At 35.6% G+C, this 20,690-nt stretch overlaps 1 protein-coding gene and 1 pseudogene across 1 annotated transcript in view; one reads left to right on the top strand and one right to left on the bottom strand.

Moving 5' to 3' along the window:
* LOC140148010 (cyclic AMP-responsive element-binding protein 3-like protein 2) overlaps positions 1–20,690 on the bottom strand; it is a 44,281-nt gene that overhangs the window by 6,839 nt on the left and 16,752 nt on the right. The window contains 6 exon segments of the mRNA XM_072169835.1: positions 4,956–5,121; positions 6,698–6,756; positions 7,559–7,705; positions 15,481–15,665; positions 16,430–16,729; positions 17,211–17,400. Coding sequence (XP_072025936.1) covers positions 4,956–5,121; positions 6,698–6,756; positions 7,559–7,705; positions 15,481–15,665; positions 16,430–16,729; positions 17,211–17,400 — 1,047 coding nt within the window.
* Positions 11,771–13,847, top strand: LOC140148009 (uncharacterized; annotated as a pseudogene).

The raw sequence follows: 20,690 nt of genomic DNA, 5'->3' as shown, positions 1-20,690 counted from the left end.
GTCTATCTGACTAATACTGAACACATTATTTTTGAGAAACAAGCTTCATGGGTGTAGAATTTTCCTGCTTTTGAGTCCACATTCCTGATATGCATGTGGTTGAGATGACTAGTGAAAAGACGAGGCGACCAGTAGTGTTTGTGATCACAGTAAATGCATGTTAGGGACTGGTCTATTGACATGCTTGAGGGAACAGCATAATGACCATTCATTATTCAGTACTTCAGTAGCCATTAATTTGTAAAAGCACAGGTCATTAGCAAAACATGACGCTAAGAAATACTGCCAGGCACAAAAAATTACCATTGCCAACCCATTATTTGGTCACAATGTTACATATCATCCATTTCATTTCATCATCTATGTTATCTATTATGGACCCAATGCACAAACAAACAAGAGAAAAGCTTATAACTCAGATTGGATCTCATTCACAACTTTACCCTCCTACAAAAACTAAACATGGTTACTACAAGTTCTATATTGTCTACATTCTGCCATCTCCAGGCACAAACAAGAACTGCATCTATGGCCTTCTAATTACTCTAGTTACATTTATATGTTTCCCCAACACCATAAAGGTACACTAAAATATTACCACTTAACTAATTGTAATCCTATACTATTGGCAATCCCTGAACAAATATTTATAGACTATTTGATCATACATCCCCATGCATGAAATGTATATGTATCATGCATCTTCTTTGTGACCGGTGCAATGACCTGTTCTAACCATTGCAAATAATATGCTTGTTTTACAGAAAGATGGCTTATTATTAAATCCCAGAGAGAAACGCCCATGAAGAATTTGAATGGACTAACTGTTGTACGACCCTCATACAACTGTCTTATTCTTTCCAAGTGTATTTGATCATACAGTTAAACGAGTCATTTTCAATTTCAATATGCATCCCCGTATAACAGCCTCCACTGGGCTATTCCATTTAAAATCCACACTACCCCTGTGGAAGATTTTGAAAATATCTACCATTGGGGGAGTATAAATTTCAGATGGAATGAGCACATTAGGCAGCTCCGTTTGAATTTCATACACTCTCTGAGAAAGATTTAACCTGAATCTTCCCCTGAGGGAGAGTGAGTTTCAATTGAAGCTGCTCATATGTTAATTCCATTTGAAATTCATACTCCCCCTGTGGAAGATATTTTCAAAAACTTCAACAGGGGTAGTGTGGAGTTTAGCCCAATACACTGGTCTTATTCTGCTGCTTTATTTGATCATACAGTTAAACGTGTCCATTCAATTTCACAGAGGGGTTGTTATGTAAGAACATGTTGAGTGGTGGCAGGTTATATAGCTATAGCTGTGATGGTAATCTAAACCATTATTAAGGCATGATTTCATGCAGTTAGCCTGCTTATTATTCATAGTCAATGATAAGTTATCAGTTTGGTTTGTTAAACTGGTGGCATGCAAGATTTGTCTCCTGAAATATTAGCCAATATTATATTCGTCTGTGGTAAAAGAAAACCCAAAATCAACCAGAGAAATGTTGTTGTTGCACACTGAAGTTTCAGAAAATAATCTAGAACTTACGTTATCTGAATTCAAAAATTAACTTATACATTCTGAAATACTCCTCACTTTGGTAGCAAGAAATGGTTGAATGTCGCACTAGTATTTTTTTCGTTTGCAAAGTGGGTGCAAAAGGTTTGTTAAGCTTAAAGCAGGGAAAGCTAAAAACATGCATTGCTAAGCAGTTGGGACAAAATGAAAAAAATATTGTAATGGAAAAACTACTGGAATGTATCAATGTCAATTGTCAAACACACCTTTAAACAAAAAAGCTACGGGGCTGACCTAGCCCTACAAGACGACTACATAATCTTCCGCCGCTGTTACCTCCACGGTTTTTGGCGCCTCAAGTTGTGCTAAAAAGGGTGGGCAATAAACAAATAAACATCAAATAAAACACTGCAAAAATGAACTGCACTGATTTTCTTGATGTGGCCACAAGGCTCACATCCTAAAACAAATGAAAAGAAAACAGCGAAGTGTTGAAATGTTAGCAGGAAAAGGGTTAGGTTCAGAAGTCAAGAAGCAGTTGTAAGTTGTGCAAAATGAATGAATGTGTGATATTATTTCAAAGAGTGTAAAATTGTTAGCATGCCTATTAGAGATTAGAAATCACCCACCACCACCACCAACACATGTCTTACTTAGTAAAAAGTTACGATTATTTTTCGAAATCAACTACCTCTCTTCCAATTTTCGAAACAGAAGTTACTCTCCATAATTACTTTCCAGTTGGCCAAAGTTATTGTACATTGTCACAAAAACTACACAGAACCTTGACTATACTCCGTTTCACCGTAAGTTTGGCAGTGACGTATTTGTGTTACATTTTGATGGTCGCAGTATTAAATCATGCTCGCAAACCAGATACCAGAGCATATGCCATACACATGGGTACGAGGGTGGCTTGTTACCACAATTGCTTCGAAACTGTGTAAATGACGTCGCAAGGTGAAAAAAAGTATATTTCAAGTCAAGATTCTTTGCACAATAAATATGATGAATGTCTTTGACATTTGAACTATTGACGATGTTTTGTTGGGAACCGATGATTGAGATTTTTGCCTGATATTTACTGAAAATTATCATAAACATCTTATGTACAACTAACACTCTTGATAATACTGTCCTGGGGGTACTAGTTTGTGAAAAGTAATATCACTTTAATTCAATGGAAGTTCTTGCACACCTCTTCTTTTATAAGCACCAAGTCATGCTGTTGAAGATAATGGTATTTTTGATACAGCTTGTCGAGTTACAGGCAACGAGAACAAGGCATGAAGATATCCAAAGCTATCATGCAAATATCCATGTAAGAGAGAATTAAGAATATCAGTTGTATTACAATTGAATTTGAATTGCATAGTTACCAAAACAAACCAATGCTATATACGTTGCATGTTTATCAGCTTCTTGGAGTAAAGCTTAAGAGAGCAACTCAAGTCATGAAAAGATGCAACAACTAATAACGCACACCAAATTTTCATGTAATAGCTTGCAATGGTGAACAATGTTGTATAGCTAATTTATTTTGTTTTGCATTAGAAGAAATTGACAGCTCCTTGCTTGACATTCTCAAATCTGAATCAGAGTCCAGGAATTTGTATTCAAAGATCTTACTTTACCCAAATGGATTTGAAATTGTTATGATGTGAAAAAAGAGTGAAACCAGAAGAGAAAGTCAAACTTTTAACAGATTATAAACACAGACCATGAGACAAAATGTATTAAACACCTCTCACCACTACAGGGGAACATTTAATTCTCACGATGTATATATGTAGCATGTGGCCCATCACATTATCATTCACGTTAGTACATTAGTACATGTGTGATTGGTTCTAGTACAGGGCCAGGTGCATTTAATACCTATTTAGTACTGTTAATGGCGCCTACAGTGTCGGAGAATTAAATTTGCATTGCCTGTAATTTTGAATGTATGTCAGTTAGCCTTATTCTTACAGTACCAACACCGAAACATGATTGTTAGTTGTGCTCTGTTGGGCTATTTCAGTTCAAATCCATACATCCCCTATGAATATGTTAATCTTCCACACAGGGAGTGTGAAGATAACCTAATCTGAAATGCACACCCCTTGTGTGGCAGATTAAGGCCATGTCTTCCATAGGGGGTGTATGGATTTGGACTGGAATCTCCCAATTTTTATGTGCGATTTGCTGATCCTGGTTTAATTCGAATTTATATACCCAGTGGGTTGAACTAACGCTTTCCTAACATTTTCCCCTCTTAAACTTATTAACCTATGGTAGTTGGACATAGACTACGTAATACAACAGAATTGCTAAATTAGTTATAGCACTTCACAGTAGCGGTGTGGCTGATCCCTGTGTGAGTGGTCGAGCTTTCGTCAGACGTATCTCCAACTTCATCAGGGCCAGACAACATACATGTAGAAACACTTTAACTTATAATGAATTTCTACCTAATTTAAGCTACACTTTGAGATTTTGACACCAATGTAGATATAATCAAACACTAGTGAGTGTCCTTTTGTAGTTTTTGATGTTTCCCATGGTCCGTAAGATAATCCTAGTACTGTGTTAGGAGAAATTATTACTTGAGTAGAAGAAATATACATGCTGGATGCCAATGATGATATAGTTGTAGAAAAGTAACAATGAAATGATGACTTTAAGCAGGAAGATTCAACCACCACCTATAATCAGAGAAGAATAGATCCCAACACCTCTGCAGTTACAGAATGTGATCCACCCGAAACTCATTTCAGCAAATCATATGAGACATACTGAATTGAGTTTGAGAAAAAAATATGACCTATTATGACCAAATCTGATACTCAATATCTAAAACATATATTTGTATTCATTTTCTACAAAAGATTAGAAAAATAAATACATTTTCATATAACTTGAAGAGGTCTGATTCTGCAAGTTAAAATGTTTATTCACTGACAGACATCGAAGTACAGGGTACTGCACTTTAAGACACACATTTTCAATGTTTTACATCACCATCTGGTAATCAGTGTCTAGACTTGTCTAGAATTTATTTCACCTGTTCCAGACACCTTTCAAATTCAATGAATGAATGAATAGAAGCACTTCCCTGATAGAAGTGATGTTTGGCCAGCCTCTTAATATATAAAGATGATATTTGAAACTAGTTCAGGTTTGGTCACAAATGTTCACACACACACCAGAAGCTCAAACATGCTCACCTACAAATGCACAGTTCCTTGACCCCACCATGTTTGTACATGCACCAAATGACCTTTGAATGTGTTGGGTACAAAAACTCATCTCCAACAACTTGAGATCAAATGTTGAGCTATCGTTAGCAGGTGGGGTTCAATGGACAGTGTCATTGCAAAGGAGACTGATTTATTTTTACTCCTAGTGTTAATTCTTCAGACTACTACTGCTGTCTGCGGCTTACCATCATACAGGTTCCGGTTTGCGTAGCGGAGGCTTTGATTGGTTTAGAGACTTTGTTGACGATGTTCTGTAGTTTATGGAGTTGTGAGAGTAATGATTGGTTGGTCGTCTCTAACGATTCTAGCTTCTTTCTGAGTTCGGTATTCTCGTGATTGAATGAGTCCATCCTGAGAGAAGAACACAAATGAAAATGGTACTCTGTTGAATATCGAACTTTCAAATTCAATGACAGTGTCTCAGAGAGTAGATTTGGGCCACAAGGAAGTCCAGCCTGGCGTGTGCATTTTGAATATGCCTGCCATGGACCCAAAATGTATCCCTTATGGAACAACCTAGGCAAACATGATGCAAGCGGAGTTTGTCTATATTCAATATCAATCTCCAGAGTGCCAATTACTATGCAAGCCCTGTGATGAAAACAAAAACTATGTTCAAGAATCTTTTTCCTCCTTAATATTGGAATCAAAATGCTGACAAATCCAGATTCTCCATATCTTCTTTCTATGATTGGATTTACATAATCATAACGGGTCTAAAATAAATTTTGTATTATTTGAAATTTTCATAAACTATTCATAAAATGATCAGATTATTATGGACACCTTAGTTTTGTGTGTCGGGTTATTGGCACCAGTAACTCCCTATGAATCTGATCAGATAATGACGAGTAGAATCTTCTCAATTTCATCCAGCTTTCTCGAAATCAATTCTTGTGGTTAGAACGTCGGTGAACAGTAAATGATTTATGGTACCATATGTTAAGTCTACTTGAGTTTAGAGACTACCAAAAAATATACAAAATTTGATATTCAAAAAATATAGCGAAACTGCCTTAATTTACTAGTGATTGCAAAGTGATCGGAGAGAGTTAGACAGATTTTGATGCTTTTTCAATAAATCTTTCGTCACTTTCATTTTGATGTTAAACCTAATGGAGCAGACCTAAAACGAGCATTACAAGTTAACTGAAAATGACCCATACTCTGCTATTCCAGTTGAAATCCATACATGCCCAACTGAAGACATGACCTTAATCTCCTCCACACAAAGGGTGTAGATTTAAAATAAAATCACCCATTCAGGTAATCCCATTTGAAATTCGCACTCCTTGTGTGGAAGATTAAGGCCCTGTCTACCACAGAGGGTACATGAATATCAAATGGAACAGCCAAATCTGCGATTTAAGAGATTCAGGCTGATGCACAATCTGTTACTGGTTTTGGGAGTGATAAATCAAAACGGAGTGTATCCTCTACATTTATGAGTGCTCTACTGCTCTATGCAGCGATGTGGCTTGCTTCATATATAAAAGTACAGTATTGCAAAACTGCCAATTGATTCAACTGCACCAATCCTGCCTGCCTGGTAGATAAAATCGTAAATGAATGTCCTGCTGGGTCCATTCATAAAAATAGTGTAATAAAAGAAAAACAGATGGGCCTGTTTGACTTATTAGCATTTTATATCCATTTCATTGTTCATATAAAATTACAAATTCAACAGGGATACCATTACAGTTGTAACAGAATACCAGTCCCAACAGGCCTTGACAATAAATGAAAATGCTACAAATATTAAATGAAACATCTAAACACATGTGCACTGAAGATTTTCACAGGTTTTTTTTTTCAGTTAAGACTAGTTTAGATTTACCTCTTATTTACATCCCGATGCTTAGGCATTTAAAGAAAGCAGCTTTCTTTCAATTATTTTTCCACCTGTACAACCAGAAGTATTACTTACTTTCTTTCTAAAGCCTCAACATATTCTTTCTTCTTCCTTCTACTTTCCTGAGCTGAAATCTAGGATGGAAAAACAATATTTGATAAATTTAAGAGCATTTTTATTACTGAATCTTTTCTATCCTTGCTATTACTATACGTTCCACAACTGTTTGGAGTAACCTTTATTTTTGTACAGGTATTATTATCAATCGACGTGCTCACTGACTCCACACAGTTAGGAGGAGATCATTAATACTTAAAGACCCATTCAGTGATCCCAGTGCAAGTGTAAAAAAATTAAAATTGTTTATAAATTGCTTTAAAGTGAAGGATAAGTCATTCAAATTGTCATTTGGTATTTTTGAAATGACAAATTTGACAAAAAACAAAGAAAACAGCAGTTCTGACAAAGTTGAAGCTCCATTCAAATACATGTAGCTAATTTAGATACTGTCAGTATCTAAATTACAGATTCGTGTAAAATGTCTTATTTTGTCTTAAATACACAGCTTTCGGTTGAACCACTTCGCAGGTTATGTTAGCTCATCTATGACAATGACAAAGGTACCAAAATCTGAATTTTGATGATTTTTACGATTGTCCAGATAAGCATATCACGGAATGGGCCTTTAATTCAGTTACCTATTCTGGACAATAGTGAAAGTCCAAAGCCCTTTAACCTTTTCCCCGATGGTCCAATGTATTATGGAATCTATAGAAGTGGAAATTTCATGCAATTCATTCTTCACGCTTTGTCAATTTTAAACGGTTTCCCTTCTTTTAAATCTGTGATTCTAAATATCCTTAAACACTGCAAACCTAATTTTGCTGTGGTCACTTCTCATATTTGGCGAATCATGCAAGGCACTTTCAAACTTACTTTATTTTTGATTTTCCTCCTGACTTTCTTGAGTGATTTTTCTTCTGCTTTGGTGAGTGGTAATTTGCTGGGGATAGGATAGCCTTCTTGTACTAGTGTTCTTCTTTCTTCTTCTGATAATATGAGTGGACCTGATTGTGGTAATCTCTGCAAATAGAATAAAAGAAATCACACAAAATAATATGCAGGGTTCTCTGTTCTTTACTTTTACCAACACAGGGTTCATACATACTCGCTATGTAACAGCATGTTTGATTGGTCGAGAGCCGAGCATAAACAATGTCAATACCTGGTGGCCTGAATGTGCGATCGTGGGGTAGGGAACATGAACGAGAATCATGTTTTTAATAATGTTACTTGTACTTTTTTGTTATTATTTTGATGAAATAAGAATCGCAAAATGATTGTGGCAAGTGGCCCCTCAGACTAGGCATAAACAACTGTTTTGTCATTCAAATATATAAATGAAAACAAAACCATGTGGTGGGAAGGGGGAGCCAAAAAGAGTTGAGCTCCAATTCTTTTGGCTTCTTTTGGCCATCCTTGCTAGAAAGCAATAACAAAGATTAAGTATTTAGACACACGGGGGGCGCTCTTCGGCTTTCATTGACTGCGACATGTAGTTAGTGTTGCTCCGCAAATGCATCCAATTTGCACCGTTTGCTGGTCGATTTAATGTTTTAAATCTTGTCATCTCCTTCATTAAGTTGTCAAGAACATTTCTGTACTCAAAATGAGTCCTCCAAAGAATAGCCGAGCTCTTGATTTAAGTCCAACAAAATCGTCACCGAAGACCAAGAAACAGAAACAACAGTCAACGTCGCCGGACGCCATGGAGGTCGGAGGTCAATCCAATATGTCAGCGCCCATGGCCATGTCCGCGAAGCCGGGGGCGAAGCGTAGCTTGTTGTTGTCAGATGAGGGTTCCGTGTCATCGGAATCACCACCCCTGTGGTTTACTTCTTTTTTCAAAGAGTTTGAAAAACGGCTGGACAACAGGATGGAAGTTCTTCTCGTCAGACGTTTAGATGATTTGACTGAGAAGCTTGGTGAACTGGATGAGAAGATGAAATCCATGGACTTTACTGTTAATGGTTTTGAGGCAGACATCAAGAATTTGAAGGACCAAAACCAGAAGTTGATAGACAAAGTTGATGACTTAGAAAATCGGGCTAGACGAAATAATTTGGTTTTTTTCGGTCTGCCTGAGAAAGCTGGAAAAGAGAACTGTTTTGAGACTATCTCTGATGTGTTCAAATTTGCAGGATTATCACCCAGTGTGAATGATACCATTGAACGTTGCCACCGTACACCATCTTTCAGACAAGATAACCAACAACAAGGTAAACCCAGAATCATCCATGTTGCCTTCTCTACCTTTGTGATGAAAGAACGGGTGAGGAAAGCTTGCATTGATAAATTCAAATCTTCTGAATACCAGGGACGGAAGATCTTTGTGTCAAATGACTTGTCACAGCGTATACAGCAGTCTCGTAAGAAGAAGATGGACATATTCAAGAGGCTTCAACAGGAGAGGAAGAAACCGTTTTTTGTGTACCCTGACATAATCAAATTTCGACAGGAAGATGGTACAGTTGTACAAGTGAAGTAAGCAGTGGTTGCTGAACATTTGTTGAACTTTCATGCTTGACTGTTCTCTGTTGATACTTGATTTGATCAAACAATTTTAAAAGAAAAACGTTCTTATTTAAACAACTGTTTTTCTATTCTTTTTCAAAGAGATCATAAATGATGATCATTCCCAATTTTTTGATGGAACTCTGGTGCAGAACTTCATGGACTCTACATGTAAGAACTCTATTTGTATTTTTTCATGAACACTGAGTACGGTATACAAAATGTATATGACTGTTTTTCATTCAGGGTCAAGCATTTCTTTCAAGTGCGTAATGCATGTCAACACATTTTGTCAGGGTTGATATTTTCTGCTTGACCTCAAGGTGTGAGTTTATTAAACATGTTTGCTGAGATTCAAAATGTTCCTTTTAAAAAATTTTTTTTTTTAAATTCCCGGTGATTTTCAAGATGGTGCATTTTGATTCTTTTGGCATTTTTGTTTTTCATTTTGGCACGGTTGCATTTTGGATTGCATAACTGCGCTGCGTTGCTTTTGCCATCAATTCCAGGACTGGTTTGTGATTTGAGGTCCTGGTATTCCATCGGTGCTTTAGCGTCTAATCTGCTTTCTAATTTGTTTGCGATTTTTTTTTTCATAATCATTCCTTTTTCACCAATCATTCTTTTTTTTATTTTTTCTTTGGTAGCAATGATTCCCTTTAATGGAGCATTCTTGATTTTCATGGAGGTTTTTTTCTTGTTTTTTAAATGCGTTTCATTCTTTGATTATGCAGTTTCACTTCTACCTTTCTACTCATTTGAATATCTTGCTTATTTATTGATGCAATATGAAGGTCCAACTCTGTATTATGTTATTATAGATCTTCAATGTAACTTGTACATGTATGATAAGTATGGGTATTTTGTAAAACTTTGTATAAGTAAAAATTATTATGCAACTTAAATTAAGCACTTTTAATTGTAGGGGAATGCAAGACTATGTTAAACGAAGGAAAGTTTTTCATTATTTAAGGTCTGTTAGTAGTGATATTATTTTTCTCCAAGAAACGCATTCCTCTCCGATGACGAGAAATTTTGGAAAAGTCAGTGGGGTGAGCAAGCTTGGTTCTCTAGTCATTCCTCAAATAGTAGAGGTGTTGCCATTTTAATTCGTAATTCAGTTCCAATTGTATTTCATTCCCTTTTTAGTGATCCAAATGGGCGTTTTTTTTTTATTTCTCTTTCAATTAATGGCTTATCCTTGGTTTTGGTTAATATTTATGCCCCTAATAATGATGATCCTGATTTTTTTCTTGAGGTTTTTGGCAAAGTTGATCAATTTAATTACTCTTCTTTAATTGTTGGTGGTGATTTTAATGCTGTGTTGGGTCCAAATGATTATAATGGTGGTAGACAACATCATTCAAATGTTAAGGCTAGTGAAACAATTTTAGTGTTGATGGATGAATTTAATTTATGTGATATTTGGAGAAATTTTCATCCAAATTTGAAGCAATACACTAGGCATCAAAATTCCCCTAAGGTATTATCTAGACTGGACTTTTTTCTGGTATCTGATAATTTAGTCAATAACTGCCTCCATTCAAAAATTATTCCTGGTGTTCAGTCAGATCACTCAGTTGTAACTTTGCAATTTAATGATGGCCAACCTGCTAAAGGACCTGGGTTCTGGAAACTTAATTGTAATTTTTTGCATCATGATGCTGATTTTGTTAATTTGGTGAAAGAGAAAATTGATGAGTTTAAAAATATTCATAAGGATGCTGATTGTAATCCTAATATTTTATGGGATGCTTTAAAGTGTACAATCACTGGTGTATGTATAGAGTATAGTGCAAAAAAAAAAGAAAGAAAGAAATGCTGAGAAAAAAAAAGATTTTGGACGAAATTGAAAAGGTCAAAAACCAAATTAGTGTGGACACATCCAACAATTCTTTAATTTCTCAATTAGATCAACTTGAAGCCCAGTTGAACAAAATTTTGGATTTTGAAACAAGAGGTCTTATTATTCGTTCTCGAACTCGTTGGATGGAAGACGGTGAGAAAAGTTCAAAGTATTTCTGTAACTTGGAGAAAAGATCTTCTGAGAGGAAAAACATTCAGAGGATAAAGAATGATTGTGATTCTTTAATTTCTAACACATCTGAAGTTATGAATGAAATTCACAGCTTGTTTCAGACACTTTACTCCAATCAAAACAATGGGCAAACTGTCAGTGGTAACATTGAGGAGTTCCTTGAAAATATTGATATTCCTAAATTAGATGATGATTATAAACAACTCCTTGATCAGCCAATTTCAAAGCAGGAATTGTATAATACGCTTGTTTCAATGAATCAAAACAAGACTCCAGGTTATGATGGTTTACCAACTGAATTTTATATTGTGTTTTGGCCTGATATTTCTGATATCTTGTTTAATTCTTTTAATTTCTCTATGGAGAATGGTGTCATGTCTCAGTCTCAAAGAAATGGTATTATTACCTTACTTTCAAAGAAAGAAAAAGACCCCCTTTATATTAAAAACTATAGGCCCATTTCACTGTTGACAGTTGATTATAAAATCTTTGTAAAACTTTGGCAAATCGGTTAAAAAGTACTTGAGCCAGCTTATTAATCCTGATCAATCTGGCTTTCTTAAAGGAAGAAATATTGGTAATAATATTCGCTTAATTATGGACATAATTGAATATACTGATGTCAATGAAATTCCAGGGGCAATCCTTCTTTTAGACATTGAAAAGGCATTTGACAGTGTCAGTCATGAATTTTTGCTTCAAGTTTTAAAACATTTTAATTTTGGTGAAAAATTTATTCACTGGATAAAAACTCTCTATTCTCAAAGGACAAGTTATGTGGTCAATAATGGGTTTTTCACAAAACCCATCACAATGGATAAAGGAATTTTTCAGGGCTGTCCTATTTCTCCTTATTTATTCTTGATGGTTATTGAAACAATGGCTCTTGCCATTCGCCAGAATGTTAATATTAAAGGTATTCCTGTTAAAAGAGAGAGTTAAAAATTTCTTTGTTAGCAGATGACTCAACTTGTTTTCTGGATGGCTCGCCTAGTTCCTTTAACAACCTTTTTGAAACTTTACAAAGATTCGCGACTTGTTCTGGCTGTAAGATCAATCTCACTAAATCTGAAGCTATTTGGATTGGCTCAATGAAAGGCTCTTTAAATCGTCCCTTTTCTGGGCAAGGTCTTCTTTGGAAAACTAGAGATTTTAAAACTTTGGGTATTAATTTTTCCTTGAATTTTAAGTCAATGTTTGATCTCAACTATAAGGTTAAGCTTAAGCAGATCGAGGGAACCTTAAATTGCTGGCGCGCTAGAAACCTTTCTTTGATAGGAAAAGTTTGCGTTATTAAAACACTTCTTTTGCCTCAGCTGCTCTATCTTTTTTCAGTTCTGAGTATTAAAATTCCCAATTCTTTTTTTAAAGACCTTAACAAATTGTTTTTAAATTCATTTGGAATGGTGGAAATGATAGAGTCAGAAGAAATGTGTGCAATGATTTTTCTCTGTGTGGCCTTCGTATGATAGACCCTTACACTTTTGCCTTGGCTCAAAAAATGTATTGGGTTAAATTACTGCTTGATAATAATTTTAACAGTCTGTGGAAAACAATTGAGTTATCTGCATTAGATCGCATGTATGGTGATATTTTATGGAAATCATATGCTCCTGAAAGTGTTTTAAATAAGATTAATTGTACCCAATTAGCTGATTCCCTTAGAACTTGGTATATTTACCGTGAAAGTGCGGTTAATTTCAACTTTGGCACTCCTTCTCTGAGCTTGGTGCCTGCCAATCTCTTTGGTTTAATAGAAACATTCGTTCAAAATCTAAACAGTACTTTTACTATGAAGACTGGTGTGATAAAGGTATTGTGTATGTTGATGATTTACTCAACCCTCCCCTCCCAGGTAGTAAATTATTTGAAGAATTAATTCTTGATTTTGATATTTCGAAACATGACAGGAAGAAATTTAATTTTTTAATGAAAAATGTTCCTGCTTCATGGATCGATGGTCCAAACATTGAAATTTCTAGTGCGGAGATTTTTGATAAACTTGTTGATAACCTTATCCAAGCTCCAAAGATTCCTCGACATGCCTATTCTATTATGATTGAGAAATGTGTTCCTGAAAAACGTATTTGTTTTTGGAATGAGTTTATGGATGACCCTGAGGACTTGGAATGGGATCACATTCATCTTCGTAATTTTAAATGTTCAATTGACTCTCGATTTCGCTCATTTTATTCAAAATCTTCCACAAAGCCATTGCATTTAACGATTTTTTGTTCAAAATTAAAAGGAGGGATTCTCCAGATTGTGCATTTTGCAATAAAATGCCTGAAACAATTTCCCATGTTTTTTGTGAGTGTGAGAAAATCAAACCCCTTTGGGAAGATATTGTTAAAACTATTAAAAATAAAGATGATATTGATTTTGATATTTCAACCTTTGATAAAATTTTTGGGGTGCCCGATGATATGTTTTTGACATATTTGTTCTTGAGTGTCAAATACTATATCTATGTGTGTAAATTTCAAAATAAAACTCCCAACACAATTGGTCTTAAGGCTTTTATTAAAATAAACAGAGATTCTGAATACTTCATTGCTAAAAAGAAAAACAAACTCTCTTGCCATTTTAAGTAAATGGAGATTTGACATCTAGATTGTGGTATTTTTGTTTTATTTATAAAACTAGTTTGTAGACTAGGTCTCTAGATTACTTTGTGACCTTGTGCATACATGTATGTACATGCATGGTACATGTTATATTTATTGTGACTGGGTAGAAGTGACTGCATAATTTGTGTAACCAATTACTAACCATTTTTGCTACTTTTTTTTTTTTTTTTTTTCTTCTGTTTTTTTATGTGTGATTTGTTGTTAATTGTCTTAATTCCGTCTTGTTTCTGAATAAAAATCAATAAATATTGAAAGATAAAAAAAGTATTTAGACACACACAATAGACACTTGCCAGCATTGACTAATGGCATTGACAACATTGTATCTGATCATTTCAACAGCATTTTAGTTCAAAATTTCCCAGACCTATCCACTGGATTTTTGAAATGCAATATAAAGGGATCAAGGTAAACTGGAAAATCTCTAATTCACTTTCACCTTGGCTACATATAAACAAGATACAAATATGTTTACTTGTTGTCACATATGGTTACCTTGCCATCCTCATTACCAGCTTCTAATTTACCTTGAAACAGTAATGCCTGCTGGGCCATAGATAATAAGCTTACCACACAGACATATAAGAAATGCCTTTCACATTCACAGGGTCACTGGTAACAACAACATTCTTGTCTTGTCACCTTGTTAAGAAGGTAATGATATTTTTTTAAATAAGACAACCACCTCTCATTTTTGTGCGCAGGAATACACGTGCATGGCACTCATGCCTGATTAAATACCCTCACTACCAGTTGCATATGAAATGGTTTAATTGTTATGTTTGGTTTCTAACGAGGCAGGAATTGGTGTGTAACCAAAACAATCAACAATTTTAATTAATCAATTTCTCTTAAATGCTTGCAAAGATGCAGGTATATAAAACTATAACTTCAGATATGGCTTGAATTATATATTTCTAATATTCTTTTTGAAAAATATGGTTAACTATCATCATGCTATGCTTTTTAAGGGGGTACTACACCCTCCCCAATTTTGTGCCTATTTTTGCATTTTTCTCAAAAATTGGTGACAATTGGCCAGGGGTGTAGTATTCCCTTAAGTTACCACAATATTTTTAATATGATATGGTCTTCTTACGCAATAGCTGATTCACCAAATTAACGTAGCTCCGTATAGATATTAGGTACATGTATCAACTCTGAAATCAACCTGAATAATTTTATTACCATATAAATACTGGTTGTTGCAAAGGTGGCAGTCGCACTAAAAATATTATTTGTCAATAAAAATGATGAATTTACTACACTGGCCTACTGTAGATTTAATGATTGTGTATCAGATTATGCACAAATACTAAGCACTGGTTCTGTTCTTCAAATTTTTCAGGTGGATTCACAGATATTTAGAGCAGAAACAGTATTTGCCAATATCTTTATTCAGGCAAGGGGTAATAACTGGGGGTATTTTTTTGGTTTTGACTGGAGTGTATTAGAAAATAATTAACCCTTTGTGTGCAACACTCGCAGATCATAGGTGCAATTTGAAGCGCTTCATGACATGGTGCACTGATTGCATATTTATAGTAAGATTTGACGCATAATTTGACACTCTTCTCTTATTTCTGTGGCTGGATTTACATCGTATCCAAATTTACCTGTGTATTTGTGAATATCGGTTGTGAAATCATTCTCGTTGTCGGTAATTCGTGTCTCTTGACGGGTGATAAGGGTAGTGGTTGCGGGCTGGATGGTTCCGATATCCTGTGCGGACTAAGCCCGCCTTCGCTGTCGCTCGTTGTACTGCTGGGAGGTGTGGGAGGAAGCTGTATTCTGTCGTATCCTGCAAAACAAAATTCAAGCCAATCAATCAATCAATCAAGTTTCAGGCAACTTGGGAGACTTAGCATCAACCCACGAGAAAAGACAGAAAGGTTTAATTTTGCTTATTTACTGAACTTCCACATTGTTTTTATTGGTTTTATACAGCAATATGAGATTGGCCCATGTATATGGGTACATCCATATCAAAAGGACGCACTTGTCGGTTACTGCATGCATCTTTTTACATCTGCTAGGAATAAATAAATACCAGACTCATCTCAAGTGGAGGTCACTTCAAATCATCCCAAGTCCATGGTTTTATGAATATTCTCTATTCCTAAACCATGTGACTCTGGGATGATTTAAAGTGACCTCCACTTGAGGAGTCTGGTATTTTGGTGGTGGTCATTCCGAGTATTGTCTTGGTTTCCGTACTCTTTGATTGTGCTATTCCGAGCGCTATAGGGAAGGCAGTAGTCGTATCTGTTAGTCGGAAAACAACATGCACAAAACCTTTATTTTTTTGGGCATCTTCAAGTGTGCTCAAACTTCCTTTTTGCAACTTTTCTGGAACCACCAGTTTACTGGATGACTTAAGTCACTCCTCATACTGCTGTTGAGTTAGTGCAACTTTGCTACGTTGCGTCTAGCACCACCAGACTTCCCCGTTTACAACTACTGGATGACTAAGATCATTCACTCAATACCGCTGGTGAGTTTGTGCAACTTGGCTTCACCTGTTTAACAACTAACAATGGATGACTAAGAACATTTCATTCATACCGCTGTTTAATTTGTCAAAAGTTGTCTGTTCCGTGTCCATGGTAATCGGTTCCAATTTGATCTTCAGTGGTATCTCTTTCCTCATCAGAAATGTAGTCGTGGTGGTCGTTCTGGGTATTGTCGTTGTTTCTGTACTCTTTGATGATGCTATTCTTAGTGCTATCGGGAAGGCGGTAGTAGTATCGGTTAGTTTTGGGCCGTTGCACACAGTTTCTGTTGTTTCCGGTTTAACCCCATCATTTTGTTGGTTGGTTTCGTTGCTGTCCAAGTAAGGGTAGTCTAGGCTGTCTTCTTCAAAACCTGAAACAAAAATGACAAGCTTAAATTAATTATCCCCTCATCACAATGGTTTACATACAACAGGTAAATTAAGGTAATTCTTGGCCAAGCTTGATCACTTGGAACGCTAGTGGATACCCGATACACACATGCACAGTACAGAAGAAAACATGCATGCGCCTTGCATTGCGTAGACGCTTAGTATGCTATGTGGACGCAACAGGTACTACATTAACAGTTTAGGCCACATAATTTTTTTGTCCTCATCTGGAGGATTTTCATGAATTTTATGGCAGGCTTTTTGCCGATGTTTTCAAACAGCTCAAGCAAAATGAGACCCTTTTTTCCCAATTGTGAAATTTCGAGAGATAAACAGTAACACCATCCTAACATACCACAAAAAGTTTTCTTAAAGCATTCCAAAGTCTTTAATTTGTGCAAAAAATCTTTAAAAAAACCCCAAAAAAAACACACAAAAAACCACAGATTGAACCAGCCTTACCTTCAAGCTTGATGTTCTTCATGAGGGGTGAGCATGGTTCGTTCATCGAGTAGCTGTGTTCTGATTGGATGTGAGGAGTAGGTGAGAGGGCGCCAGGAGGGAGACGGTCGGACAACAACGGATCTTCAAACAGATTACTGAACCATTCTGAAGAGGACGACATCCCAGGGTCAAACTGATCTGGAAATGGCTGTAGGGGGTAAAGAAAAGAGAAAAAATAATTAAAGTTGTGTGAAATCTATATACATTCAGACAAAATTTCTGCCGAATACGCTTACTCAAAATGCACCAACTACTTTCTGCTATTCTCTAAATTACGACAGATAATTTTGTTGTTTCTAAGCTTATTCACTCACATTGATTTTGTTTAACACTTGGAGGAAATTTCAAGTGTTTAAATGCATTCATTTTAGCGTCTCATCACATTAAAAAGGAATCCTTTGTGCATCGGGGAAGTGGTATTTTTAGAAAGTGTCTCTTCTTTTTTAATTGCTATACCTTGTGCAATCAGCATCTCATACTAGGCACATCAACAGAGAGCTTTTAGCTTTAGGCAACTTGGTTCTCAAGCAAAAATTCAGGGAAATCTTTCGTGTGAACCGTCTTGAGAATTCCAATCCCAAAGTTTGTCTCCAAATATACTAGTATCCCCAGAGTTGATGTCATCAGGCATCGCAAAACTCAAGGATTCCAGTCTTCAATGGAGTCGTGTGGACACACAGTCAGGGATTGACTTGGGAATCGCAATTCTACCGTATGCCGATCCTCAAGAATTCCATCGACTGTCTGAACACGCTTACCACGACAGAGGAAGTGACAATTCCACGCAGTCAATGAACTGCTCACTCAATAACGAAAATTCAATGCAAGGTAGATTTGAATGCATGACAATTTCACTAATTTTGAACATGACAAGGATTTAAAAAATCATCACACTTGGAATTTTAAATAACTATAATTTATTTTCCTCTAAACATTTACTAAATAATATCCATTATGTGTAAATTTATGCCTTAAACTGATACTTTCCCCCCCAAGTCGTGAAATTTGCGTGCTGTGAAAAATATTGTCCTTCTATGATTTACTGGATGTGGATAAGCATAGTCTGTGATAGAGATGATGTCCTTTACATGTATCTTTTTTTGGCGAACACGACAGACAACAGCTGGCAACGAAATTTCGGACAGAGAATAATGAGAACTGGGCAATTAATTTTTACTTCTGTTAAAAATTATTTCGGAAATTAAAATTTTATTTTGGTTTTAATGCTGGTATCATGTCTAATTATATCACTGATAAAGATGGAGACTGGCTGTAAAATATGCAGTTTTCTCACAAAATATATGAAACAGTCCGTTATTTTTTCTCTATTAATTTATGCACATTCTGTACAGAAACAGGTTTGAGTCCTGATGGGATTCCATTTTCATAAACCAGATTTCAATACTTTAAGAAATGGAGTATAACACAGATTCTCTGGTACTTGTAGTTTCAAACTTTGAATATTTGGTGGTAGCAATGATTAGAAGGGTCAATAACATTTCATGAGAAAGGGCCATCGCATCAAATCATACTCAATATTATTATTATGCAATAGCTTCACCAGGAATATTATCAATATGATAATCTCAAGTCACTGATGACATTCTTCTCAGTATAGTATCCTCTAGTGACTTCATGAATACATTTCCAGGAATCCTGAATTGCCCAGTGTTAACTTGAGATAACCAATTCATTATTTCAAAATTTTCCTTGTTTTCCGTTTATTGAGCAGGTTTACCAGATATTGCAGGGAATTATTCAAAAAATATTGGCATTTACTACTAAGCTTTTAAAACAACAGGAAATGAATCAAGTGATTCAATACAAATCTAGTTTTATTACATTTCACTTGACTAACTTTTCCCCTGCAATGAGGTACACCAAATTTCTTATTTTTGGATTATTTCTGTAGATAATATCTCTAGACCTAAAAATAGGTTCCTAAAGGCATTCATGGTACTTTCTAAAGTTAAAAGCCCAAACAACTGCCACACCCAGGACTGGAACTGTTTTAAATTTCCCAAGAAGATCAGCAAATTTCATTGGTACATCCATGGGGAACAATGCTTTTTCTCAGAGTGTGATGTTCAGTTTGAGTAAAGCCTTTTGAATTGGTTAATTCATGGGTGCGTGCACATTTCATAGTCCATACCCGAAAAAAGTGGAATCCAGGGAGGAATTTTGGAATTTGAAGTTCAATTTTAGAATGAAAGAATATAGGCCTAAAATACACACATACAAAATTACATGAATTATTGGGAGCAATCTGTGAAATTATTAATCCACATTTTATGGCAGTTCTTGAATGTTTTTATGTTAAAATTGACAATTAAACTTTAAAATCAGATTTATGTACACAATACCTTAAAATTTCTGGCACAGTTTTACACAATATTATCTTAACTCGGTAACTCATGTGACATTCTGTATTAGATAAAGATAAAGATAACATATGATACCACCACTTTTGAAATGAATGGAACTGTTTGAGCTTGTAATGTCAAACACATCCTGCAAACATAGCAATCAAGTACATGTAGTTATTTATGTCCCACATGTTTTAAAATTATTATGACATCCTGTTTCTAATACTACTTACTAGCCAATTTCAATTTTTCCCTACTACAGCCAGCACGGTCAGATCTCCCAAAATCAATATCAACTGTTGAACTAATGGTGAAATCGTGAGAATTACTAAAGTACAATTTATGTCGTTCTGCAACAAACAGCTCTTGCTAATTACAAATCTGCAGAAAACAATACACTCTAGTGATTTAGTGATTTGCGAAACCCGGATCAATAATTTGACATTGTTTCAATACTGTGCAACATATGTTGCACTTGCATGACAGTTTTTATAATATGCACAAGTTCCTCTTTTACAATATTTGTCAGATAAACTGACATCAATAAAAATATCATGTGGGTGAATGACGGAGAGAAGTGACGTCACTGAGCTAGCTACTCGTGAAGAGTTGAATGGACCAAAAATACCATTAAAATCTTTTTTAACTGGTATGGATGCTATCTCTTTAGATCCTTTAAATGGTGGAGCAAAAAGCTCTTTCCATTAATGTATGTAACTATTTTTGGAGAAAGCGTTTATGAAGTGGAAAACGCAATAACAAGTGGTTGCATAAATTGCTATTCTGGCATCTACACAAATCATAGTTTGGGATAGAGTGCCAGCACGGGTTGAACGTTGGTACACCAAAAATCCCTCCAATTTTACTTACTGAACTAGAATATTAAATAATTTGGTTTTATGCACACTACCATGTCATGTGCTATTAGAATTTGACTGTCTGAAATCAGAGGTCAAAACCTGATGCAATCTGGAGCAAAATTTCATCAGGGCAAGGGAGAAATATTTCCAAGGGAAAAAGCTCCATCAAAGCCTGTTGGGAATTGAAAAGCTGAGAATAGACACTGACTGGG

Source organism: Amphiura filiformis, chromosome 3 (assembly GCF_039555335.1).
Source record: "Amphiura filiformis chromosome 3, Afil_fr2py, whole genome shotgun sequence".
Classification (NCBI taxonomy): domain Eukaryota; kingdom Metazoa; phylum Echinodermata; class Ophiuroidea; order Amphilepidida; family Amphiuridae; genus Amphiura; species Amphiura filiformis.
This window is presented reverse-complemented; position numbering and strand designations above follow the sequence as displayed.